At 35.8% G+C, this 21197-nt stretch overlaps 1 protein-coding gene across 1 annotated transcript in view; it reads right to left on the bottom strand.

Moving 5' to 3' along the window:
- Positions 1 to 21197, bottom strand: part of LOC101344289 (sodium channel protein type 1 subunit alpha) — a 90975-nt gene that overhangs the window by 22357 nt on the left and 47421 nt on the right. Inside the window, exons 17-20 of the mRNA XM_004375597.3 lie at positions 8895 to 9015; positions 6943 to 7097; positions 4994 to 5167; positions 1130 to 1252 (exon numbers count right to left, since the gene is read on the bottom strand). Coding sequence (XP_004375654.1) covers positions 1130 to 1252; positions 4994 to 5167; positions 6943 to 7097; positions 8895 to 9015 — 573 coding nt within the window. The remainder of the gene's footprint in view (positions 1 to 1129; positions 1253 to 4993; positions 5168 to 6942; positions 7098 to 8894; positions 9016 to 21197) is intronic.

The following is a 21197-nucleotide window of genomic DNA, read 5'->3' as shown; positions in this document are numbered from 1 at the left end:
CTACCACCAATGACCACCTTGACAGGGAACACAAAAGAAAGTCCCTGATGGAGCAGAGAAAAGTGGGGTGCAGAACTCAAATTCATGTAAAAAGACCAGACTTAATGGTCTGACTGAGACTAGAGGAACCCCAGAAGACAGGGCCCCCAGACTCTCCATTAACCTGGAACTGAAACCATGTCTGAAGCTAGCTCTTCAAAAATTAGACTGGACTATAAGGCATAAAATGATACTCGTGAAGACTGTGCTTCTTAGTTCAAGTAGATACATAAGACTAAATGGGCAGCTCCTGTCCAGAGGCGAGATGAGAAGGCAGAAAGGGACAGCAGCTGGTTGAATGGACATGGGAAATCCGGGGTGGAAAGGGGGAGTGTGCTGTCACATTATAGGGAGAGCAACTAGGGTCATATAACAATGCGTGTATAAATTTTTGCATGAGAAACTAACTTGAGCTATAAACTTTCACCTAAAGCACAATTAAAAAAAAGAAGACTAATGCAGTTGCAAATTAAGGCTATATAAAACTATTTAAAAAGTTTAAAATTGAATCAATATTTTATATCTACCTTTGAATATATTCAAATAATGCAAGCTTTAGCATTATAAAGAATCCTTGAATATATTCAAATAAATCGAAGTTTGGCATTATACAGACAAAAATTTTGACAACTCCTTTTATTTTTTTTCTTTTACACTTATACTTAGGCACATATAGAATTCCTATTATTTTCAATAAAAGTCATTAAGTACAGTTAGGTCATCATAAATAAGTACATAACTTAAAATTCATTTTAATTGTTTGTTATTTTATCATTATACATAATACTTTACTAGTTCACCTGCTTCTTTTGTATACAAGTTTGTAAGGAAACTCCCAAGATGGATTAGGAAATAAAGTCATTTTAATAAGCACAGCGAATAAATGATATTATATCATTTCAAGGGGCGAGGGGGCCTATTTTCTCTTGCATATCTCCTAGAAGTAAATATGCAACAGATAAAAGAATAAAGTAGCAATTTTGCAAGGATCTGCCATTCCTTTTGCATGCATGGATTTTACATTTTAAAAATTTAGTTTAATTTAATCATGGTTATATGCAATACTACAGGTTCTTTCATTTTTCCTTACCCTCATCCCTTCAAATCGTGATAAGGCTCTTAGCGGTCTCAGAGCTCTTAGTGTCCTGAGAGATTTGATGGCACCAAGTTCTGAGTAGCCCAAGGCATTTGCTGTTAAACTGACCAATGAAACCTGCACAAAACAATAAAAGGAATTTTTGTCATTCAATTTGTAGTCATTATGTAATATAACGTGGAGTCCCTGGGTGGCTAGAACTGTTAAGCGCTGAGCTACTAACCAAAAGGTTGGCGGTTGGAACCCACCCAGAGGTGCCTCAGAAGACTTGGCGATCTGCTTCCAAAAGGTCACAGCCATGAAAACTCTATCGAGGGCAGTTCTCTACTCCGAAATACATGGGATCACCATGAGTTGGAATTGACTCAATGGCAACTGGTATGTAATATAACAAATAAAATCTTTGCTTGTAAACTCAGAAGATGAATGATTAGACATTTTGAGAAAACCATTTACAAATCTAAGAAAACATTTTTAGTTTGAAATAAACAAAGTAGTTTTTAAGACATTAATTAAAAGGTAGATGGATAAAAAATTTTAAAATCATGTAACATATTAATTATCCACTAATATACTAGTGGAGCCCTTGTGGTTCAGTGGTTAAGAGCTATGGCTGCTAGCCAAAAGGCTGGCAGTTCGAATCCACCGGCCACTTTTTGGAAACCCTATGGGACAGTTCTACTCTGTCCTACATGGTGGCTACAAGTCAGAATCGACTTGATGGCAATGGGTTTGGTTTTTTTTTTTTTTAAATATACCAGTGGAGCAATTAGTTAGAAAAATGAAACAAAAAAATTAATAACAGAAAGGAAGACATCCAGGTGGAAGAAAATGCCATTGGTTATCCTTTATTTAGTTGCTGTTGAATTTAGGGCTTTGCCATATGACTAGTTTATAAAATGCAATAAAATTTCTATTAAACCTGAAAAAGCCAAAAATGCCTATCCTGAATCTGTATATTCAGCATTATCAAGGATACTCTCAGCAATTGATGTGCTAAATTAATTTGAAAGGCGATATATGTGTTTTCACTTGCTTAAAGTTTATTTCTATGTAAATAATATAACTTAAAATGTAATTCCATCATAAAGCTTCCTCAAATTTTTCTATACAAATTTACAGCTTCTTCCACAGAATGTGGCCCAAAATGGCAAGTCAACAAATATTTACCAAATAAATTAATGAGTGGATTCATTTCATTTGTATGAAATATATATGACTAAAGAAAAAAATATATTAGGTATTTCATTCTCTAAATGCAGAATTTCTCAAAACTCCATATCCAAGTAGGGTTACAGTTTCTTTGGTTTGAATTGGACAGGAGCCCTGGTAGCAGTGGTTAAGAGCTGGGCTGTTAACCAAAATGTCGGCAGTTCAAATCCACCAGCTGCTCCTTGGAAGCCCTGTGGGGCAGTTCTACTCTGTCCTATAGGGTCGCTATGAGTTGGAATAGACTTGATGGCAACAGGTATGTTTGTTGTTGTTGTTTTTTAAGTATTGGACAGTTTCACATACACTGTACACTTTGTACGTCTTGTAAAATTTTCTATTTCGAAGTGTATTTAAGTTGCTTTAAATTTTACATTTTTTTTACATTACTTGAAGTGTGTTATAATTGCTTTTTTCTCTTTGAGACTGCAATATTAATCCTCATGAAATAATTAAAATGGAACATTGAACAATAAAAGTATTGGAAAACTGTAAAATTGTCTGTAGAATTATTTTCATTAAAAATTTCAGAAATTACTATTAAAAAACAAATTTTGAAAATAAATTCCTTTTTCCAATAAGAAGCTCAGATGCGTAATAAGCATAATTGTTGTGTTGTTAGTTGCTGTTGAGTCGATTGTAACTCATGGCGACCCCATGTGTGCAGAGTAGAATTGCTGCATAGGATTTTCAAGGCTGTAACCTCTGGGAAGCAGGTTGCAAGGCCTGTCTTCTGAGGCGCCTCCAGGTGGGTTCAAACCACCAGCCTTTCAGTTAAAGTTGAATGCTGAATTCTGCACCACTCAAGGACTCCAATAAGCAAAGCTCAGAAAGTTTTAAAAGGGTGCAATTATATTTAGATTTAAAATCTAGTGTAAAAAAAATCATGAGGAATTGAAATATGATATAACTTCTAATACATGAAACCTCAAATTAGACACGTTTCCCTTTTATGATAATGATGAAGAAATTATTCTTTCCAAGTTTTCTCTCATCCATTCATTTCATGGTAATATTATTAAGCTTTTCAAATTGCTTTGGCTTTGCCTTTGTTCAGAATCACAGAGATACAAAATATGCATCACTGTTAGCTCTAGAATTATTTTCTCTAAGAAACTGCATAGTTTTGCTGTATTATTATCCCTTTAGAATAAAACTGTTGTCTATAAATCTCTGATATTCTGGACATATTTCTTCCAAAGCTGAAAGCATGCCAGACTGATAACATGAAACAGATATTTAACAAATCTGAAGGACCCACTTTAGGGTAAATGAAGTGTTAATCATTGGGTTACAAACTCTGTGAACGGCTATTTGGTACGCAGGAAGTCCTCGGGTTAAGAACGAGATCTGCTCCTGAGTGTGTCTTTAAGAATGTGTAGGTAGGTCAGGATAGGTGCATACGGTTCTTACTTAGCCTTACTTTAGTGCAACAAGGAGCCCTGGTGGTGCAGTGGTTAAGAGCTCAGGCTGCCAAACAAAAGGTCAGCAGTATGAAACCACCAACCGCTCCTTAGAAACCTTATGGGGCAGTTCTACGCTGTCCTATAGGGTCGCTATGAGTTGGAATCCACTCGACGCAACAGGTGTGGCTGGATTTTGGTTTATTGCAAGAAAAAGCTCGAAGCAACTGAAGGTGATTGTGATGTAGAATTTTTTGCGGGCAGAGGTTAGTTCAATCCTTTCAAAGTGAGAGAAAATTTACATAACATTAAAGGGCAAGTACGATTGTCCGTAAATCGGAAATCGTTAACTCGGGGATTTACTGTATTATGGGCTTGCTGCAATTCTAGTCTATATTCTAGGTAAACCCCCACAGTACTGCAAGATATAGAGTTGTCTTTCTCTATACTCCGGCACACCTTGCTTCCATTATGGAGTTAAAACCGGTACCAGTTGCTGAATAGTCAATTCCAACGTGGCAACCCTTACGTCTATTAGAGTAGACCTGTACTCCATAGAGTTTTCAAGGGTTGATTTTTGAGAAGTAGATCACCAGAGCTTTCTTCCAAGGTGCCTGTCGGTGGACTCAAACCTCCAACTTTTTGGTTAGCAGCCAAACCCATTAACTGTTTTCACTATCCAGGGATTCCATAATGGAGTTATCTATCCTTTTAAATTTTTTATTAGATCAAACAGAATTTTTTTTTAATGATAATAGACCACCTCCCTTCCCCAGTATCACTGTTTATTGAGAGCCTTCAATAATGTATTATTATCACCATTTTCACAGGACCAGGGCCAAATAACTTACTCAATGGCATACAACCAATAAACGGGAGAGTTGGGATTCAAATTTGGATCTGATTCCCAAACTCAGCTGTTACACTGGATTATCTACTTCAAGCAACATAACACTTCAAATTCCCTATTTTACCACTTTTCTTACAAGTTGCGGCTGTTTGTTTTTAAGCTTTTTATTCTAGATAACCTGCCATAAATCCCTTCCTCCCAACCTTATTTTAAATCAGTACTAGAGTGGCCCATTTCTTCCAAAACCTATACTATCACTCAGTGAGTGAATTTAGTGTCTATTAAGTGGCACCCTTGTGAAAACAACACAGTGGTTAGAGGTTCGCTATTTTAGAATTGGCATAGAAACCAGACAAACTACCTTGAATGGAATACAAAGATATGGAGGATACTTACATCAACAATTAAGAAGTCAAGCCAACACCAGGCATTGGTGAAATACGTTTGATAGCCATATGCTACCCATTTTAGAAGCATTTCCAGAATGAAAATGTAAGTGAAAACCTTATCAGCATATTCCAACATAGTCTTAATTGTCTTTCGCTGATCAATATATATGTCTTCGAATGCCTATAAGGAAAAAATTACACATTTCAGTTTTCAAATGCTATTACAGTTTACAAGCTACATTTTTCTTATCCATCAATCCATCCATCCATCCATCCATCCATCCATCCATCCATCCAATCTACCTACCTACCTACCTATCTACAGTGAAACCTATGAGAGCAGGAACTTGATGAGACTGCCTCGTTTTTCTGGGTCTCCCAAGTTTTCCGTCTTTGACAGGGTGCTTACCACTTTTTCTACCTCTCTCTATTAAGAATTCTACTTCATAAACACCCAGCGAGTTTTCCTTCCCTAACAGGTTTCTGCCTTACACAGGTTCTGGCTTTTGCAGATTTTACTGCAACTATCTATGTAATTTCATTGGAATAGGAGGACAGAGGAACAGTAGCTATTGCTGTTTATTTCCTCAAAGAGCTTTCAACTATTCATGACTAAATAGCCAGAAGAAAGAAGTAAAAGTGTAATTCCAATAAATTAATTTGACTTGCTCAAGAAATAGTTCTTGATATCATGTCGTGACGCTGCCACCTTAATTTGAAGTTGTTTGTTTCTTTTTTTTTTTGCTTCCTTCTGTTGGGTTCTTTTTTTTTTTTTTGCTACAGAAGAGAGTATGAAGAAATAAAAAGTGAAGGCCCATATTTCATAAAGCAGAAATTGTGATTGATCATCACATTGTCCAATTTTGCTAAACATTTAGGTTCATCTGCCCCTTTCTTGTTTCTTTACTTCTGTTCATAGTCAACATTTCTCTGCAGAGAGATGGTGTGACAGCAATGGTAAAATAAAATAACTTCTCATTTAGACCATAATATGTATTATTCTAATATTAAGCTCTCTCTGATATTTTACATCTAAGTATACATTCTTTTCAATGGTGAAATTGAATTTATTGTCTAAAGTGGCTTGTAGAGAAAATTTATTTCATCAGAGAAATACCTAGGAAGATATATAGGTCTGTGTTAGAATTACAAACTTAACTGAAAGAAACTTGTAGGTAATTGTATTTCAGTTATGTAAATTCTTCCTCCTTCCCTCCTTCCCTTCTTTCCATTCTTCTTTATCTATCTAATTGCTTAAGTATTCCATTTCTTAGTATTTTTTAAAATGCTACCTATGTGTTATACTTTATATCTTTAAAAATGATTTTTCCTATAAATATAAATTGATTCTGCTGAAATGAACACCTTCTTATAAAGAGAAACCAATCCTTAAATGAATCACTGAGGAATGTTGCCCAATATTTATTGTTACCGACATTCACTGTTTCCTGAGCAGCAAGAGAATAATGAACACAATTAGAAAGAGACAGAGAAATGATCCCTCAGGACTAATCAACTATCTCAATGATAAAGTAATATTACCATTCAGAAACAAAATTTATCAAAACTCAGAACATACATATTCTCAATCACAGAACTTCCATTAACTACAATGTGGTTGCCATGCTTATTATCTTATTACATATGAGTAATTGAATATTCATATTCTTTGGGTTATAATGAGTAAGGTGGAAGGCCTAATTTTATGGGCTACTTAATAATAAGCAAATATTAATAAATAGCTTATTATAAATATACTTATACATAATAAAAGTAAATCCAGAAATGTATACTTACACATTTTATACATTAAGTGTATAGTATGAAAGATATGAGGTAGAGTAATTAAAAATTCTTTGGCTGCTAGGACAGTGCAGTAGAAAGGATTAATAAGTCATCAGTATTATAAGATTTTAAAAATTGATATTGTAGCATTTTTGCTTACTATTCACTCACCAGAGCACCACTACTAAGGAGAATCATGAAAACAATGAAGGTCTCAAACCAATTATGTTCAACAATTCGGAAACATGTTCTTCTCAGGTTCCACCATTGTTTTCCTCTTCCGTCTTCCACACTGATTTGACAACATTTGAATCTTTGTACACAGCCTGCAAGCATAATATTTTTATAGGAGTAGATAAAATAACTTCTGCTGCTTCAATAATATTCTTTGGCATGTCCCTGATTTGTCTTTTCATTACTACAGGTCTCTCTATCTTGCTAGGATATAGGATATAAGCCTGGAATAATAAGGACACCATTCATTAACTGCATGAAGTTGCAAAAATTATTCAACTTCTTTAAATGGTTCCCTGCTATTAATACCTACTTTTTCTACTTCACAGTGTTGTTGTCCAAGAAAGAACTTGTAAAGAGTAAACCACAAATAAATGTATTTTTGTCTTGTACTATATCATCCTATTGCACTCAGCTGAAGTCACTCTAGAAAAGGACTTTGAAATAAAATTAATAATAATAGACAGAAAACTTTCTTTTAAAAGAGGGTATAGAATCTCCCATCAATGTTGGATTTCTCACTGTTCGGGTTTTCTTGGGGTGTTCCTAAAAGAGACTAACTGATTTTAATTTAGTGCACTAAAATATGATTTTCCTGCCCCTGCTCTTGTTTGTCATTGACTTCCTCATCCTGCTTTCATGCACTCTGGCATCATAATTACATCAACAGATTCTTAACAGTGCCTTTGTAAGCACCACAGAGGATACAAAATAATAATAATGATAATGTACAGAACATGTACATTACAACTAGGGACTTTACATTCTGGTTTTCAAAAAATATATATAAACACAGGAAGGTGGGTCCTCCACACCCTCAACCCTCCCTCAAAAGGAAAAAAAAACAGGCATACTGGAAGAAAAGGGGAGGAAGAAAAAGAAAAACGAGGAGAAGGAAGGAAAGGACAGAAGGAGGGAAGAAGAAAGGAAAGGAGAGAGGCAGGGAAAGGAAGAGGAAAGGAAAGACAGAAGACAGTAAATACGCGTATACAACAATTCAAAAGTGAAAGAAGAGTTCTCATAAGGTTGCCATGCATTGGAATCGACTCGATAGCAACTAACAACAACGATGTATGACTAATAATTAAATGAATTATATGGATGTATTTGTTACAGGTGTTTAGAAGAGTAAGCTCTTTTACACTATAGTCAGTTGAAGGTAGGTTTGAGAAGGACTTTCAATGGGTATGATTTCTATAGGAAATAGAGGCAGACTGAATACGTATCAGCCTTATAAGGACAAGACCATCAAATAGATAATTTGCAAATATATTCACATCTATAAAACTCAAATCCCCAAGGAAATCAGACCATGAGAAATACCAGTCATGGGAAAAACCTACGTCTTCTATCTATCGCCCATGTTGTAACAGTCTTAACCAGATACTGTTAAGGCATCAGGTGTCAAGGTCAGCGCTTGTTTCCTGTTCCATCCAACAAGTATTGGAAGAAGATATTTTTCTTTTAAAAAAAAGGGTTTAGCATTTGTAATTAATTTAGTTTTAGTAGTTACTTTTAAGGCAAGTTCTGTGCATGAGAGACTGTATTTTGAGTAGCTTATCCGATGCCAACTTATTGTGAAATCAGTATTTTATTTTTTGAAATTATAAGTTTATGTGTTAAAAACTGTAATTTAAAAAAATTGTTAGTTTTGATTATCTTAAAACAATTTTCTCCTCATTGTTCATGATCCCTTCTATGATAAACAAAGATAATGGAAAAATAACCTAGATTTGAAATCCTTTTTGTCTGTTAATATCTTAGCGGTAATAGAAATAGATCTACTACAAAGTTCTGCTCTGTTCTGGGGTGATCCATTCTGAGTGATCAACAGTTTAAAAATACTCACTCTACAAATGGAAGAGTAACCTAAGGATCATTTTCTTTACCTTCAGTGAAACAGGCTTCAGGTTCCAGGGTTTCTTCAGGTTCCACTACAGGCTGTTCTTCTGCAGGCGCACCTATGTCTACAGTGCTGCCTTCCGATGAGCTACTGCTCCCATTAAGTTTCTGTACATGAGATGGACATAAAAAGCAAATCACTTCTATTCTGGTAACTAATAAATGCCCTAGTAAGAAAGAATTCGTTCCATGAACTTATTTTGAATTCTTCTTGAAGTAAAGAGATTTTAAGTGTAGAACAAAAGAAGAATTGAAGAGGAAATGAGGAAATCATTGTCTACGTTTTCTTCCCCATAATTGACAAAAAATCAGATGGCTGTGTTATGAAGTTAAAAATGTCCATCAGCAATATATACTAAGCGAACCACTGTCCTGTGAATTTGGGAAGCATAAGAGAGAGGGAGAGGGAGAGGGAAAGGGAGAGAAAAAGAGAGAAAGAGGGGATCCCTAGAATCCTACCTTAGAAGGAAATAATGTCATTACTTTACTCTGCATTTTAATGTTTGGTGTTATATATTTATTTAACAATCTCTTACTTGTGAGCAAATACTACCTGTTGTTTTCACTCACATTACTAATTTTCATAGTTAGGGTGTTCAGAAGTATTTATTATAAATGTGTTAATATATGTATATTCCTTGTGCACTCGGGGAAGAAGTTGTTATAGAAATACAATAGGTGAAAAATACATCAATGAACAAAGGACTTTAGACACATTAAATTAACAATTTCAATTTCTGGCTAATACTGTAGAGACTGAAGTGGTTATAAGCTAAGTAATGTGTAGGAAAATTAGGTTTCCCTGACAAATAGTGGTTATATTAACGTGCCATGTGAAGAATGAAAGAAGGAAATCCAGTTAAACAATACTTTCTTTTATATTTTTACAGTATTAATGGGACATGTATTCCTCTTTCTAGAGTTTAAGATATGCATGGCAGAAATAACGGAAATTTCAATATGCCCCCTAAAACAGGAATATATCCTGAATGTTCTCCCTGAAAATCAGCGTAGGTTTTTAAATTTTTGGTGAGAGTAATTCATTTATTCAGTAATTTAAAACTAATATTTACTGAATATTACCTATGTACTAAATTTTGAGTATTAATCGGTGAATAAAATATCTGTGGTCCTTGCCTTCATGGGGCTTTCAAATCTAGTACAGTGTTTCTCAAGCTTTAGGCTTATGTAGATCATCCAACAGGTATTTAAAAACACACACCAACCAACCATTAAATCTGTTATTACAATATTTTAAATAATAAAAATGAAATACATTAAAATTACTAATGAGAATTTCATATGTTTAAGAAAGCTGATTTTGGGGGAAAAATTTCATGAAATTATTTGTTCAAAGAAGGATAGCTCATAGGTCTGCGTCCATATTCAGTTGCTTTCTTCCTTTATTTTTCATTTCTTATAAAATTCAAATATTTTAACCCACAATTACAAGTCGTCAGGACCTTTAATGATACAGTAACTCTGTCATATTTCCGAATAGATTAAAGATGGTTACAGAAATTACATGAATGATTTATCACTGAAGACAAATATTAAATAGGCCTGCAGACCACACTTCTACCGAGTGGCTGCAACAATGGGCTCAAACATAGCAACAACTGTGAGGATGGCAAAGGACCAGGCAGTGTTTGATTCTGTTGTACACAGGGTTGCTATGAGTCAGAATCGACTCAGTGGCACCTAACAACAACCACCACCACACTCAAAAGCTGGAAGGCTGAATGTTCAACGTGGGATAGAGTAGCAAACAGAATTTTAATCTACTTCTTGGTTGCATTCAGCTGTGAAAATCTTTATGTTCTATTCCGGCATTTGTACTGAATTAAAAACACATCCAGTAACAAGTCATTGGTTTCTTCTTCTGACAAATAAAGATAATCATCAAATGTTGGGCTTGAGTCACATCTCAACCACACCATTTATAAAACAATCTGGTATTCTGAAGAAATTCTGATATCTTCTCTTACCTCAACATTAAAAATAGAGATTTAGCATTTGGCCCTAAAGTTATAGATTTAAAGTAAGATGTGTCACTTCAATAAATGACTCAAAAGTATAGAAATGACTTTTATTGGCATTATAAGAGTCATGAAAACAGTTCATTCATTATTTTATAAAAACCATGTTTGCAACATTTTGTCGTCACCCAGTGCTGTTCACAAGAAAAGCAGTCTTGTACAAGGTGCTCATTGTTCATGCAATAATCAGTGCATGCAATTGGAGAAGTTTAACCATTTTCACCATTTTCTTTAATACTAAATAAGAACCAGAAGGCATATTGTTTTCTTTGAGTAAATGTGTGTATGGAGTGGCATTCAGATGAAACAAGTTAATTTCAATGGCAACTCTTCTTTGCTATACACATAGCTGTTAGATCTGATCCCCACATACGCTTTCCAGTCTACATTAACCAAAAAAAAAAAAAAAAAACCAGTTGCCGTCGAGTCAATTCCAACTCATAGTGACCTTATAGGTCAGAGTAGAACTGCCCCATAGGGTTTCTGAAGAGCAGCTAGTGGATTTGAACTGCCAACCTTTTGGTTAGCAGCCAAGCTCTTAACCACTGTGCCACAATTAAGACTCACAAAACAAAATTAGAAACAAAAGAAACAGTGGGATTACAAACTTACAATTCCTTTGCCAACTTAAAAGTTTCCATGGAGAAAATATTATGATGAACCTAACAAGTAAGCAAGTAAGGGCATCTACAATTCACCCTTGAAGTGAAAAACAACAAACCACACATTGATACTGTCAACTGGTAATCAAATTTTATATGCTAGGAATAGTGTCCTCACAGAAATTATTTCCTTAGTTGCAACAAGGTCACTTTTTGTTAGCTGTAGACATGCATTCTATTTAATTTTTGTTTACAGTAATTCTGCCAACATAATTATATGCTTGTTATAAAGTAAATGCCTAATAGTAACTTAAGGGCAAGCAATAATAAAACCCTTTAGTATGGTATTACTTTAACTCACAGGGAAATTTTTAAAAATAATAACTGCAAAATCTTTAACATTTTTGGACAAATGCAGTTTTTGCTTAGCATAATTCTTCGCACTGTGCATTTTGCCTAAATACAAATAGTAGGCATCATAGCAAACTTTGTTTGCATTACTATATATAATTATTAATCACCTAGATTTCAGTTTTTCAATCATCAACTTTGAGTCCCAAGGTAAAAAGTTGTGAACCTAAAATAATATAAAATTAATTTTATGTCCTGCCTACCTGTTGCCTCACTAAATATCCTTCCCCGATGTGTCTGTCCTGGATGATGGTAAAATAAATTACTACATTTTCTTCTGTACAGAGTTATTCCAGCTCTTATCGGGTCAGACTTTGTCCAGGTGAGAGTGCTATTGCCAGTACATCTCACCTTGCTCTTAAGAACATTTTTTAAAATTATTTGTTCTTGTTTTAAAACCTAACTTTGTTACCAGTTACTGACTATATTTCTCAGTATTGTTGTTGTTGTCCGTTGCCGCTGAATTGAGTGTACCTTCCCTTCAATACATACTGTTGAGAGTCAGTCTACATTTTAGAAATCTGAATCTCTGGGTGGTGCAAAGGGATAATGTGGCGGTTCCAGCCTGGGAAGAAAGGCCTGGTGATCTACTTCTGAAAAATCAGCCATTGAAAACCCTATGGAGCACAGTTCTACTCTGACACTCATGGGGTCTTCATGAGTCAGAGCTGATTTGAAGGCAAGTGGTTTTAAAAGGTGATTTAAAAGATGATTAAAACCCAAAAAACCAAGCCTGTTGCTGTCGAGTCAATTCCGACTCATATTACATGCCCATTATTAGTATTTCAGTGGAAGTCCTGCTTTTGGGAAGTTTCTAGGCAGAAAAGTGATTCTCTAGATGTTTACAAATTAATTCTCAAAAATTTATTAAGCAATGTAAGTCTGTATGAACTATTGTAGGAAAGTAGAAGTGTGCCTGATGGCACTCAAACTCAACGTGCTCTCAAAGTAATAACTTTTTTTTCTGTCCTAAACCTACTCCTTTAACCAAGTTCCTCATTCAGCTTATTTGCAGTACCATTCTTTTAGCATCCAGACTTAAAATATCCTTTTTCACTCTTAATTATTTCAAATACTGACAGTAATTTAGATTCAAATTTACTTAATTCTACTTCTGAGATATCTCTTCTCTCAGCCTCATCCTGCAAATTCCTATGACCTATTAGTTCACTCTTGTCACCTCTTCTTTGAAGAGCTATAAATAATAATAGTCACTCCTGTTCTGGGCTCACCAAACGCTAGACCATAGGGTGGGCATGGGCATGGCCTATGTTAGATGCCTAATAAATGTTTGGCTAACCAATGAATGAATGGATACCTGTCTTTAAGACGACATTACTGTCAGAGAAAACTTTTGTTTCCAACTTAGTTTTCCAGCCAAATCTCCCCAATCTATATTTCACGGAAGCAACGTTTTCGTCAAGGCAAATTTATTAATGTTCTCTGGCTTTTGCTCATAGTGGAATAAAAATAATTGCTCTCTCATTTAAATCTGTTTGCTTTTTATTGTAATCTAACTCCATCCTAACTGACTTACCAAATTAACAATATTTTGCATTTTCTCTGTAAAAAACACTGATGATGCCCTTTGTGTGTTGAAATCGCTCAAGTGGTTGACTACTCTCTATTGTATCTGTGCATTTCTACTTCCATCGGGTGGGTTGTATGCTTATCAGGAATAAGTTACATCCACCAAACATTTTTAAAAATTATAAAATAAAAAAATAAGTTATGTTGATTTTAAATCTGTTTATGCCAGATTTTTTTTATTGTATTATGTAATTTAACTTAATCTTGCACAATTTGATAAAATAAAGTTAGCTGTTGCATCCATAAAAACTAAGTTGAAATCACTGAATAAACTTAATAAAAGCAAGTTTCTCATCCTTCACAGGCCTACACATAAAAAGTAACTTGTAAAATTCAGTATGGATGAGATTGTTTTAAAAAATAAGGGGTGGTGATGTAAATTTCTAGAAGGATGTTAAATTCAGTTAGCTTCACAAATTTCAAGTTCTTTGTCCCCTTTGAAGAAATTAAACTGGAATCACAGGTGATGGATTACAGGTGTGGTTCATGCTGGAGCGATGATGCAGAACCTAAAGTGTTATTATTCCTTTCCATTAAAGTAAGAATTCAAACAATGAAATTTTATAGAAGAAAACTGCCATAGACACTTGCTTCCTTAATCCTATTTCTGATCCCACAGATACGTGAATATCTCTGAGTTAGCCTAGATTTTCCTATTTTGCAATCCACTGAACAATTTTAGAAAAATGCTCAATTTTTCCTTCTTTTCTCAAGGGAAAAAAAAGTAATCTGTAGTTCTAACTTCTTTATGCTAAGTGGCCATAACTGTGTTTACATGAGCAGCAAAAAGTAAAGGCTGCACTGTGTGAAGAACTTACACATGCAATCAAGTACATTTTAAAAATTATTCTTACATTTTTTTACTAGAAGTTAGAAAGCATTAGAATTGAAAGTGACCTTAAAACAAATAGACAGACAAACCAAACCCGTTGCCATTGAGACCATTCAGACCCATAGAGACCCTTAGGACAGAGTAGAACTGCCCCATAGGGTTTCTGAGGCTATAAATCTTTATGGAAGCAGACTGCCACATCTTCCTTCTGCAAAGCAGCTGGTTGGTTCAAACTTGGAACCACCAACCTTTCAGTTAGCAGCCGAGCTCTTAATCACTGCACCAACAGGGCTACTTAAAAGTGACCTTAGAGGTCAGGGAAGCTACCTAGACACATCCAAACTCCCCGAGGGACCGAATTGCTGGGCTGAAGGCTATGAGGACCATGGTCTCAGGGAACATCTAGCTCAACTGGCATAACATAGTTTATAAAGAAAATGTTCTACATTCTACTTTGGTGAGCAGCGTCTGGGGGTCTTAAAAGCTTGTGAGCGGCCATCTAAGATACTCCACTGATCTCACCCCTTCAGAAGCAAGGGAGAATGAAGAAAACCAAAGACACAAGGGAAAGATTAGTCCAAAGGACTAAAACGTATCACAGCCTCCACCAGACTGAGTCAGTTCAACTAGATGGTGCCTGGCTACCACCACTGACTGCTCTGACAGGGATCACAATAGAAGGTCCCAGACAGAGCTGGAGAAAAATGTAGAACAAAATTCTAACTCACAAAAAAGACCAGAGTTACTGGCCTGACAGAGATTGGAGAAACCCGGGACGCTCTTTAAGCTCAGTAATGAAGTCATTCCTGAAGTTCACCCTTCGGCCAAAGATTAGACAGGCCCATAAAACAAAACGAGACTAAAGGGGCACACCAGCCCAGGGACAAGGACTGGAAGGCAGGAGGGGACAGGAAAGCTGGTAATAGGGAGCCCAAGGTCGAGAAGGGAGTGTGGACGTGTCGTGGGACTGGTAACCAATGTCATAAAACAATGTATGTACTAACTGTTTAATGAGAAGCTAGTTTGTTCTATAAACTGTCATCTAAAGTACAAAAAAAAGAAAGTGACCTTAGAGAACCTCCTATTGCAGATTAGAAGACTAGACCTGGGGAGTGTAATTGATCTGGCGAAAGATGTACAGTTAATAGTAACCTAGGGTTCCAACTTTAAAGCTCTTTTTAATACAGCATGTTGCTTCTATGTATATTTCATTACCACACATCATTGTAACAATTATCCATACTGTTTATTTCATCTTCAAATATAAAGAAAATATTCAAAATTGTTGTCATGCCATAAAGCAATTCATATATAGACACAACAAAAGACAAAAACAAAAAACAAACCCGTTGCCGTTGATTCCGACTCATAGCAACCCTGTAGGACAGGGTAGAACACACCCATTGGGTTTCCAAGGAACAGCTGCTGTATTCGAACTGCCAACCTTTAGGTTAGCAGCCTGAGCTCTTAACCACTGTGCTACCAGGGCTCCATAGACCAAATAGATGATGTAAATTATTTTACATAGCAAAGCCACATCAGCCACTCTCTCAGCATTTCTCAACTGATTCTTCCAAAAACTTTTTAAAACAGTGAAGCCTTTCTTCAATCCAACTGCCATCAGAAGCTGCTGTGATCCGTTAAAACAAAGCACCTTCCTACTAACATCTGCAAAAGCTTCCCATCATCTCTGTGGTGCCTATGTACATATCTACCTTTTTAGGCTTGTCACCTGCAGGTCACCAAAAACCTCATCTTAGTACCCCTCTCCTGGCCCAGTAATGGTTCTGCCTCTTACATTCTCTGAAGCTTTGCCCAAATAATTCTTTCTCTGGGGCACAGTTTTCTTATATGTAAAATGAAAGAATGATTTCTAAAGTCCCAGTTCTAAGGTTCTACAACTCCATAGTCTTTTGGGATTTAAAACAAAACATTTGGAGTCTTAAAACCAAGAGAGATGTGGTATTAGGAAGAAGGACTTCTGCAGAGAACAGACCTGGATTCAGGAAGAGAAAAGACAATGAAAAAACTCAAGGTGGATCTGGATGCTCGGTTTGCAAAAGATGAGTGACATGTGCTGGTTCTTTGTCTAGAAAATCCTGTGATCCTTTCTGGCCAAGAAGAAGATAAGCAAAAGAAATAGCAACTGCCAGCTTAGAAACAAACAAACCATCTGTACACAAGTGGGCTTTTAATTTAATTTTTCTACTACTTCTATGTGCGATACTCATTTGATCACGCATTTAGTATTTATTGGGAGATGCTATATCCCAAGATTTGTGCTAAGTATCTGTCTCATGGATCCCCTTCAACAACATGAAGCATTATATGTGCATTTTTTATTTGCATTTTTTCTTCTTTATTGACCAATTTAGATAGTAAAAAGTACATTATGATTATTATAATATTAATTTACTTGCTACAATGAGGGTTAATATTTTCTAGGGCTTATTGTCCAATTATATTTTTTTCTATAAATTTTCCCTATCTTTTGCCTATTTTTCTACTGGAGTGTTAGTGTTCTTAATAGATTTTAACTGCTCTCTATGCATATAATATCATTTAAATTTTTAAAATCAATTATTATTTGCCAAATGTATTAGTTTTCTATTTATATGTAACAAGTTACTACAAGCTTTGCAGCTTAAAATGACATGAATTTATTATTTCAGTTTCTATGGGTCAGAAATTTAGGCATGGCACAGCCAGTTTGTCCATTTGTCCTACTGTGGTGGCTTGCACGTTGCTATGATGCTCGAAGGTATGCCACCGGTATTTCAAATATCAGTAGGATCACCCATTCGTGGACAGGGTTCAGTGAAGCTTCCAGGCTAAGACAGACTAGGAAGAAGGATCTACTTCTAAAAAGACTGGCCATTGAAAACCTTATGAATAGCAGCGGAAGATTGTCTGATGAAGTGCCATAAGATGAGGCCCTCAGGTTGGAAGGCACTCAAAATATGAGTAGGGAACAGCTGCCTCCTCAAAACAGAAGGACCAATAAGCAACATCATGATAAACGGAGAGAAGATTGAAGTTGTCAAGGATTTCATTTTACTTGGATCTATAATCAACGCCCATGGAAGCAGTAATCAAGAAATCAAACAATGTATTGCATTGGGCAAATCTGCTGCAAGTGTTAAAAAGCAAAGATGTCACTTTGAGAGCTAAAGTGCACCTGACCATGGTATTTTCAATCACCTCATATGCGTGTGAAAGCTGGACAGTGAATAAGGAAGACTGAAGAACTGATGCCTTTGAATTGTGCTGTTGGTGAAGAATATTGAATATACCATTGACTGCCAGAAGAACGAACAAATCTGTACTGGAAGAACAACCAGAATGCTCCTTAGAAGTGAGATGGTGAGACTTCATCTTACCTACTTTGGACACGGTATCAGGAGGGATCATTCCCTGAGGAAGGACATCATGCTTGATTAAGTAGACGGTCAGTGAAAAAGAGGAAGACCCTCAATGAGATGGACTGACACAGTGGCTGCAACAATGGGCTCAAACATAGAAACGATTGTGAAGATGGGGCATGATCAGGCATGGTTTCATTCATAGGGTCTCTATGGGTTGGAACTGACTCGATAGCACCTAACAACAAGAACAACATGGCTGTATTCTCTGCTTAGGGTCTCACTGAGATGAAATCAAGCTGTGTCTGCAGGGGCTGCAGTTCTCATTGTGGGCTTCCTCTAAGCTGACCGGTTATTGGCAGAGTTCATGCCTTTATGATTCTAAGACTGGGGTCCCCGTTTTCCTGCTAGCTTTTAGCTGTGGACCATTCTTAGCAAATAGAGGTCATCCACAGTTTCTAGCCTCATGGCCCCCATAGGCAGTTTATGATATAGATGTTTGCTCTCTTCTATTCCAGCTGAGGAGTATCTCTCTGACTTCCTCTTACGTGACCAGCCAGAGAAACCTGTTTAGGTCAGGTTCACCCATGATAATCTCCCTTTTGCCATAAAACAAAACATAATCATAAGAGAGATACTCTATCATCGTCATATGTTCCACCTAACCTCAAAGGACTGAGGATTATACAACAGTGAAGGTCACTGGGGGGGGCGGTGGGGTAATCTTAAAATCCTGCCTACCACACCGAAGTCTGTGCGTTATATTAGTTCTTTTCCAAAGAACCACCTGCTATACTAATAGCTAATTTAATAATTCAAAAATGTCTGCCTGTTTTTCTAATTTCTCAAATTAAGTACCTCACAGCGTTCTTTTGTCCTTTCTTGATCACCCTTGGTAGATATTAAGCCATTTAGCACTGATTGGTCCCATTACATAAATTTTGACATAAAATGTTCTTATTTTCTAAATAGCTATTTACATATGTGATTTGCTCTTAACTCAATATTTGTGTGGAAGAAAATGTCTTAATTTTCAAGTGGTTGGGTTTTTTTTATTATTTTATTATGATTTTCTAGTTTTACTTTATTGTAATCAGGAAATAACCTTGTACAGTGTCTGCTATTTTGAATGTATTGAGGTTTTCTTTGTGATCCAGTATATGGTTAATTTATATAAACATCACATTGACACCTGAAAGTAAGAATTCTCTGTATAATATGATTTTTGAAATATACATTCATAGAGTATTTGCTTTTGTTAATTACATTATTTGAATTTTCACTGTCCTTACTTAGTATTTTTTTATGTTATACCATAGGCTGAAAGAGTTGTGTTGAAACTCTCATCACTAGTGTATATATAGATATATATATATTTTTGTGCCTTAAGTGAAAGTTTACAGTTCAAGTTAGTTTCTCGTACAAAGATTTATACACACATTGTTATGTGACCCTAGTTGCTCTCCCTATGATGTGACAGCACTCTCCTGCTTTCCGCCCCAGATTTCCCATGTCCATTCAACCAGCTGCTGTCCCTTTTTGTCTTCTCATCTCACCTACATATAGGAGCTGCCCATTTAGTCTCATAGCTACCCATTTAGTCTCATCATAACTAGTATATTTTTGTCAATATATTCTTATATTTCCATTGTTGACACCAAAGATGAAGTGGCTCTGAGTTCTTTATTTGATTGAGATAATAACACTATTACTCAAAAAACGATGGAAAAGATTTTTAGATATGTGGAAATCATTCATCTCTACTTAGCATATGAGCTGTAGATTGAGATAAAATACTACAGAAATTGGAAAACAGAAGAGAAAAACATTCTCAAATAAATACTTTTATTAAGTTAAAAACCAGTAAGGCCAATTAATTTTTTCTTTTTGGCTCTTAAATTGAAATTTTGTTTTATTTTCAATTCACTATTCACATAATAAAGCAATTAGTTCTCACTATTTTTGAGATCAATAGAATATTTTAAAAATCCATTTTAAAGTTTATCAAGCCATTAATCAACCTTTATTTTACTAACTTCCAGATGGGCTAGTCTATTTGAAAATATGTATATTTTCACACCTGGCCATCAGTTGTTAAATTGTACACTGAGTGTTATTGTCCACTTATTTTTGGCAGGCTGACTTAATCTGTGAGCTGATAGAATGCAAAGACCACATTGTATCTAAGGCATCCACTTTGCCTTGTACACCAGGGCATTCAAAAACCACTTAATAACTACAACCCTGATGGTAAGAGCATTTTTCTTCCTTAGTGGATTTATGCAACATTTCTTGCTTTTAAAAAATGTTCTGTACTATAGCAAATGATTTTGACCTTGAAGGTGAAGCAAAACAAAGCAAAGCAAAGCAAAGCAAATACTTCACAATATTCCATTAGGTGTAAACAATTGAACAGTTTTTTCTTGCTCTATGACCTGATCTTAGGATGCTTAAGCTTTTATTTTAGACTTGGTTTGTTATGTGGAGCTTTTATTAATAAGATATAATAGGAGCTCACTATATAATAAATCATATAAATATATACAAAAAATAAATCTGTGTAATTTAAGGTCAAAAGGTAGGCATATATTCTTTCAAAGTTGAGCATTTTACCATTGTAAAAATTTTCATATATATAATCTTAAATCATACATAAATGAGGTGCTCTACAACATCAAAAATACTAGTATTAATATTTCATTGTGTACATTTTGCACTAGTAAATATTTCTAGTGCGCACTATACATATTAAAAATTAAAATGAAGACTTACAGGCAACATGGCACTATAGGCAGAAGCACCATGCCGTCCCTCCATAGCAAAGATCCAAAAAACTAAGCCAAACATAGAAAATGGCAATCCTGAAACCCTAAGCATCAAATGAAGAGATAAAGAACTTAGCCAAGGAACAAATGGAATAAGAAACTGACAGAGAACAGAGAGCGAGGAGAGATACCTGCAGAGGTCCCCTATCAGCCAATGCAGCACAGATCTACCGTCTTGGACTCCTATCAGAGATCAGCAAACAGAGGGTATGAGAAAAAAGCTTCACACAGCTTCCAGCAGGAGACAGAACAACCAGTAACCAGCAATATATGCTTTCCCACCCCCCACCCTTCTTTATCCCCTCTTGGCCTTGTCTGCTTCCTGTGGCCACTGTCTTGGCCGAGAAGCACCAGCTTCACCCCAGTGTCGCTGGGTTTCAACTCGCCAACACTGGCTGGCTCCCTAAGTGCCATTTGTTGGCTGCTCTTGTTGCTTTTATCCACTTCTTTAGATTTCTTCCTTACCTCTCAGTACCTCCCCCTCCTATCTCTCAAATACCCGGTTCTGTGTGCCATCTTTGCTTCTTCCTGAAAGGCTGTGAAACGCCACTTGAATGTGAAACTGCTTCCCGGCCTGTGCTGCCACACTGGTGGGATCCCGGGTTTTTTTTTTTTTTTTTTTTTTTTTT

Source organism: Trichechus manatus, unplaced genomic scaffold (assembly GCF_000243295.1).
Source record: "Trichechus manatus latirostris isolate Lorelei unplaced genomic scaffold, TriManLat1.0 scaffold00037, whole genome shotgun sequence".
In the NCBI taxonomy this organism is placed as follows: domain Eukaryota; kingdom Metazoa; phylum Chordata; class Mammalia; order Sirenia; family Trichechidae; genus Trichechus; species Trichechus manatus.
The sequence above is the reverse complement of the archived record's forward strand: the minus strand, read 5'-3'. Positions and strand labels throughout refer to the sequence as shown.